This window comes from Sinocyclocheilus anshuiensis, unplaced genomic scaffold, assembly GCF_001515605.1.
Source record: "Sinocyclocheilus anshuiensis isolate Anshui unplaced genomic scaffold, SAMN03320099.WGS_v1.1 scaffold2857, whole genome shotgun sequence".
NCBI lineage: Eukaryota > Metazoa > Chordata > Actinopteri > Cypriniformes > Cyprinidae > Sinocyclocheilus > Sinocyclocheilus anshuiensis.
The window spans coordinates 31,334-38,181 of record NW_015539941.1 but is presented as its reverse complement, the minus strand read 5'-3'; the positions used below and the strand labels follow the sequence as shown (position 1 = coordinate 38,181).

General features: G+C 38.0%; 1 protein-coding gene across 1 annotated transcript in view; it reads left to right on the top strand.

The window, feature by feature from the left end:
* LOC107686972 (synapsin-2-like) overlaps positions 1 to 6,848 on the top strand; it is a 61,905-nt gene that overhangs the window by 54,221 nt on the left and 836 nt on the right. Inside the window, exons 4-5 of the mRNA XM_016484094.1 lie at positions 4,162 to 4,318; positions 4,564 to 4,653. Coding sequence (XP_016339580.1) covers positions 4,162 to 4,318; positions 4,564 to 4,653 — 247 coding nt within the window. The remainder of the gene's footprint in view (positions 1 to 4,161; positions 4,319 to 4,563; positions 4,654 to 6,848) is intronic.

Sequence of the window (6,848 nt, the reverse complement as noted above, 5' to 3'; positions counted from 1 at the left end):
ATTAAAATAAGCATGTAACGACCACAAACGGAGGAAAATTGCGGAGTAAAAGTACCGATACATCACTTAAAATGTACTCAAGTAAAAGTAAAAGTACACAATTTTTAAACTACTCAAAAAAGTACAATTACTGATAAAAACTACTTAATTACTGTAACGTGAGTATTTGTAATTCATTACTTCACACCCCTGAATACAACAGAAACACAAAACATACAGTACAAGAACGTCTTTTTCCCCAAGGATTACAGACATAAAAGCAATAAAAGCAATATATAGAAATTAGGCTAATAGTACTAAAAACCATAAATAGATCATTAATAAAAAATAATATTAATAATATTAATAAATAGATAACAGCAGTCAGTTACATAATATACATAGACCTGATTACAAATCATTTATTTAATAAAGTAATGGCAGATGGTATAAAATATTTCTTGAAAATATTTATTTTTACTATGGGTAGCCTGTATCGTCTGCCTGAAGGAAGTTTTTCAAATTCATGTTGGAGAGGATGGGTGGAGTCCTGAACAATTTGTGAGGCTTTCCTCCTGGTCTGGTTTGTATACAGTTCCACCAGCTGCCTCTGGGGGTCCAATGTGATCTTACTTTTGCTTCGAGCCCCCAGATTCCCATACCAGCAGGTGATTTTATAGGAAATAATACTTTCCAGCAAACTAGTGTAAACCATCCTTAGGATTCCCTTACTCACATTAAAACTATTTAGTTTCCTCAAAAGAAACAATCTTTGGCTTGCCTTCTTATAGATATAGTCTGTGTGCTCAATAAAATTTAAGCTACAATCTAGGATAATCCCTAGATATTTAAAACTATTTACAATCTCAACATGTCGGCCCCCAATTATGATCGGCTGACATGTAGGTTGCCCTTCCCTAGTACTGACAACAAGTTCCTTGGTTTTAAAAGCATTTAGTGACAGAGCACTCTCCTCGCACCACTCCTCGTCTATATGCTCAAAATAAGCCCTCTCTAAATCCCCCTTTCCTCTGGCCATGAGACCAACCATAGCCATGTCATTGGCATACTTAAATAAATTAAATTACTTTCACAAATCTGCATTGCATTTATATACATAGAAAACAGTGCCGGTGATAACACACAGCCTTGGGGGACTCCAGTGTTCAGAATAACCTCATCAGATATGGTACCCTGTACAGAGACTCTTTGAGGACGGTTAGCTAAGAAGTCCTTGATCCATAACACAAGGTGCCCATTGGTATCCAGTTTTAATAGCCGATCTAATAAAATGCCAATCCTGACAGTATTAAAAGCTGAACTAAAATCAATAAATAAAATTCTAGCAAAAGCGCCAGGATGCTGAATGTGCTTGCTAATCACATGCAGCAGAGTTAACGTAGCATCCTCAGTGCCTCTCTGTGCCTTATAAGCAAACTGCAGTTGGTCAGACAAATGGGTATTTGGCAGACGCCCTAACACAACCCTTTCCATGCATTTACATAGAATGCTGGTGAGGGCAATAGATCTGAAGTCATTAGGTGATACAGGGTTACAGTTTTTAGGCACAGGGATAATTGTGGTTCTCTTCCAAGAAAGTGGGACAGTGTGTGTGTCAAGCAAGATCTGAAATAGTCTAGTAAAAACACCTTTAAGTTGGTAAATACACCCTGCTATGGCCCTCCCTCTAAGACCATCCGGGCCAGGTGCTTTATGAGGGTGTACCCTAACAAGACAACCAGCTATCTCCTCCTCTGTAAGAGTGATGGTATTCCAAACATGGCTACACACTTGGTCAGCCCTAACTGCATGTGTAGTTTTGTCAAACCTACTATAAAACTGATTTAACTCATTCGCAAATTAACCAATATTTGTGGGTAGGCAAGGTTGCTTCTGGGTCTCTCTACCCATCATATCATTTAGACTGCTCCATGCTTTACGAGCATCCCCAGTGACAAACTGTTTCTCCACTTTATCTCTATATTGCTGCCTGGACTTTCTAATAATCGCTCTAAGTTCTCGTCTTTTGTCTTTAAAGAGCACCATATTACCTTGAGCAAAAGCAGCCCTTTTCTCACTTAGACATTCCATTTCATGTGAAACCCAAACCTTGTTATTAGTGTATATTTTAACAGTTTTTGTTGGTACAACATTATTCTCCCAGAAAATAATGTAAGATGTTATTGTTTCTGTTAACTCGTTTGCGCTTACACAGTTATCAAAGAAAATGTCCCAGTTCGTATCATCAAAACAGTCTCTCAGTCTCTCTTTACAGACCTCAGACCACAGCGTCACTTCTCTTACAGTAGGCTTCTCTTGTATGAGTTTAGCTTTGTATGTGGGCAGCAGATGAATAACATTATGGTCTGACTTACCCAGTGGTGGGCGGGGCACTGCCTTATAAGCATTCGGTATATTACCACAACACTGATCCAGAGTCCGCGAAAGCTGTGTGGGACAGTCTATATATTGTTGTAGCATTGGTAAATGACTGGAAAGTTTGCAGTTATTAAAATCCCCAAGTATGAAGACAGGCTGGTCCACAGAGCGCAAGAGTACGTTGTTAAAACTCTCACTTATCCTACCAGCAGCTTCCTCATATTTAGGTCCCGGTATATAAACCAGAATGATGGTAATCTGTCCGAATTCCCTTGGAAGATAGAACGGTCTAAATGATACAGAAAGCAACTCATAGTCAGGGTGCACACTTTTGCATGAATGCGCAGTTGTGTTGCCCAATTACTGTCCACAAAGATACAAATACCTCTCCCGATCGATTTGTTTGATTGGTGTTTGTCCCGGTCTGCTCTTATTGTGATGTAACCAGGAAGCGCAACTTCAGTCTCGTCTTTGAGCCATGTCTCCGTTAGACAGATCAGGTTACTCATTTTAAAGTCATTCTCGACTTTTACCCTGGCCATCAGTTCATCCATTTTATTATTAAGCGACCGCACATTTGACAGCGTTATCATGGGAAGAGGGAATCCCACACCTCGCTTCCGAAGCCTGGCCCGAATACCCCCTCTTGCACCCCTTCTCTTCAACTTCTTCGCTTTTAAATTAGGTTTCCGTGCGATTTCGGGGCAATCGTGCATTAATAATTCAAGATCCAGCTGTCCTGCATGTCTTTGTAGAGACATCAAGTACTCTCTGGAGTAGGTCACATCTTGCCTAGGCCCAGACAAGGAGTTGTTCATGGAAAACAATGCAAATAAGGCGTTCAGATTTAGCTATGTCCTAGTTATCTCCATAATCCACAGTGCAGGAAGCTCAACCACACAATCACTACAAAACAATAGCACGTATCGAGACAAAACTATAAAAAAACAACGTTTAGCGTGAGGCTCTGGGTCAGCCGCCGAACAGCGCCCCGGAAGTAATACAGTAAACAACAAGGTAAAAACGACAAATCATTTCCATGTTTTTGCCACATGCTCCATTTCTCCTGCTCTCTCTCCCTTACAAACGAACAAACATACAGTACTACGGACACACAGCCATGCAGAAACATGTTGTCAGCACTGCTCTGGTGATTTTTCAGAAAAATAGTTTAGCTACTTTAAGCTACAAACATTTCTTACTAGTGAGGTAATAATGGCGCTGTTGTTGAAGCAGATAAACTTACAGTTTGGCTATTAGACGCTGTTGCCGAACACTGTTGAGAGACGCACAGACTCACAGAGGAAATTCACACACGCTTCTCACTCTCTATCTCTAATAACTTAATTATTAACTGCATTAGTCTGCTATCAATGGCTCAATCCTGCATTGCTAGGTCTGATGTTTTGGAATTAGCAGCAGAGGCGTCGGATTGAGATGCATAAGAAATTAATCCTACTTACATAACTGTTTTTAGGACAAAAACCTGACAAATGTGTTGAAATAAAACATCTGAACAATGTTTTGAGGTGTGGTAACCGTAGTATAAGTAGAATAATTGACTCCGGTCCGAAGAAAATATTGCACACGATGTGGCCACAAGTCAAAAAGCTAGACATTAAATCTATTTATTATTAGTGATATTTAAGGAAACAGTTAGTTATTTTTATGTGGTTTTGCTCAATAGGCTTAGCATAGTGTAAAATAGTACACACATAATTAAACGCTACTCAATTTAAATGTTAAACAGATAATAGACTGACACTTTTGCTCTGTTCTCTATATATGTTATTGTTCACACAGGTCCTTCAAGCCTGACTTCGTCTTGGTGCGACAGCACGCTTATAGCATGGCACAGAATGAAGATTTCCGCAATATAATCATCGGGTTGCATTATGCCGGGATCCCCAGCGTCAACTCGCTGGAGTCCATTTACAACCTCTGTGACAAGCCATGGGCTGTGAGTAGACATATTGTTTTGTACTGTGTGTTTTTCTTTTAAAAGAAATTGCCAATTTGAGGAGCATTAAAACTTCCTAGTGGTTTCTGGGTTCAGAATATATACAGGTATGCAGTTATTTTTGAATGTGTAATAATGTATAATTGTGACTTCAGATCAGACTGCATTGTGGCATAGACACTGCTAAATGACACTTTCAGTGCTTTCAACATTTTCATCCAGACTGATTCTCTGTTTTCTCCCAGTTTGCTCAACTGATCAGCATCTACAAGAGACTGGGAGCAGATAAATTCCCTCTTGTTGATCAGACGTTCTACTCAAACTACAGGGACATGGTAAGTACAAAACAACCTTGTTTTTCATTCGTTTCACTCGATTTGAATCCATTTTTGTTCTAAATATGGCAAGCTATTGATTTTGATAAAGAACAAAATATGTGACACTTTGGTTTTTTGTATATTATATATTAGATTTTTAAACACTATATGGTACGGCAAATAAAATGTATTATGTACTTTGATTAGTAGTACTGAAAATGTATGTCCTGATGACAAAAAAAAACAAAAAAACTGCTGCTGCTAACATACCCCCTTGTGAAAAAACATGTGTGCCTAATAGTAGTGACTGTGCACTTGTAGTGTACTTCAAATATTAAAGGTACATAAAAAAGAACTGTAATTGCAGATAATATAATATTAATCGAATAAATGCCACTTAAGTCTACTAAAAAAGAGACGCTTCCATGGCTGTTTCCTTATGCACTTAATTACACTTTTAAAAAATGCATTTTGTAAAAAGTTCAAATTTAAAGTTTTTACTTTAAAGTACATTGTTAATAATAATGTTTTAATTTTAATAATTTAATAATTATTGTGCTTTAAAGATGTACAGGACATGTAAAGTATTTGATTGTAATTTTAATTGTAGTGTGTTATTTGATATTACATTTAAAGCTAATACACATCAATCCCAATGTGTTGTATTTAAATACATGACATGCATACAAGTAATGACATTAACTTATATTTAAATATTTATTTATTATAAAGTTTGCTAAAGTGTACTACTTTTCATAAGGGTTTGGTTCTGCTCTGATGCTTTGGATGAAACATCTGCTAAATGAATACATTTATTTATTTATTTTTCAGGAAAAAATAGGCTTATACTATTTGGATATTTTGGTCATTTGGGTAAAGTGTTTGCTGTTTTGCCTTTTTTAAGAGAAATACAAGCAGAAATTAATTGAAATTGATTTCTGATCATGTTTTTTCTAAAAAGAATCCATTAGTTTATTTGTTGTCATTCAGCGGATTCAATCTGTCTCAGTAGCGCCCCCTCTATTCTATGCAGCTTATATACATACACTGTGTTTCAATATAACGCCTCTGTAATGCAGTTTTACAATCTTTTTCAGCTTTCTGCATTGTGCAAACAAGCTAATATGCTGTTTCTGTGGTTTCTAGTGAAGTAGACTTTTCCTGCTGTCTGGTGTGGCTGTGGTTCTGTGGAATGAACTTTAAACGTTGTTGTTATTGCAGTTTTTTAAATTAAACTCCCTTTTTAACTCAATGTTCATCAGAATAGAAAAGCGAAAAACAATACTAGACGAATACTTTTGACATAAGGCACTGGCACTAAGAAAATCCATATTTATATAAACATGCTTACATTTCCCATTAAATACACACAGACACTTTTACATGCAAAAGAGTTTAATGGTTGATTGCATATCTCCATGAAAACAGTGTTTTGTATGTATTTGCTGACTGCATTGCAAAGCTTCATTAAATTGTTTAAATTCATTTCAACCAGTGCGTTGTGATTGGCCAAATACCTCAAGCATGTGACGGAAATGTTACGCCGCCTTGCCATATTGTGATGCCTTGTCCCGGCCGGAGCGATGAGACATAAACATTAAAACCCATTATAAACGAGGCATTTGTTGCATCCAGTGGGGACATAATCATGGATTATAATGACTTATAGTGTCTTTTTATGCATTGCGTTGCATTGCGTTGCATCGCGCCGCGTAAACATAAAACCATGTCTGCATTTGTGATCAGAGAAATTACAAACTACAAACGCTACTCTACACTGCTCAAAACTTGTGTTTGAATCATCAGTGGTAAATCCTTTAAATATAAAAAACGTACTTAGAGTCTGTGAGTCAGAACAGCCGGCATTGTAGTCTACTCTCCCAGGATCAGGAAACAGTCCTCCATAAAATGCGCTGCACACATCTGAATATTTGGGTTGAACTGTTCTGGAACAGTGTTGTAAATACAACTTAACCACTGCTTTCACAACGAAGCACACAGCTTCACACACGGCGGCCTAGAGTGAACGTCCGGCGGGCCTGCGGCAACCACATGTGACGACCCCGGGCTGGACTCCGCTTCGTCCATTGTGAAAGCCGATCCGGTGATCCACAGCGCGAAGTTGATGTATTCCCTCAGCGACCAGCACAGATCAGCTCTAGGCATGATGAAGCAGATATCGTCCTCTTTTGGAAGGCCAAACAAAGTAGTTT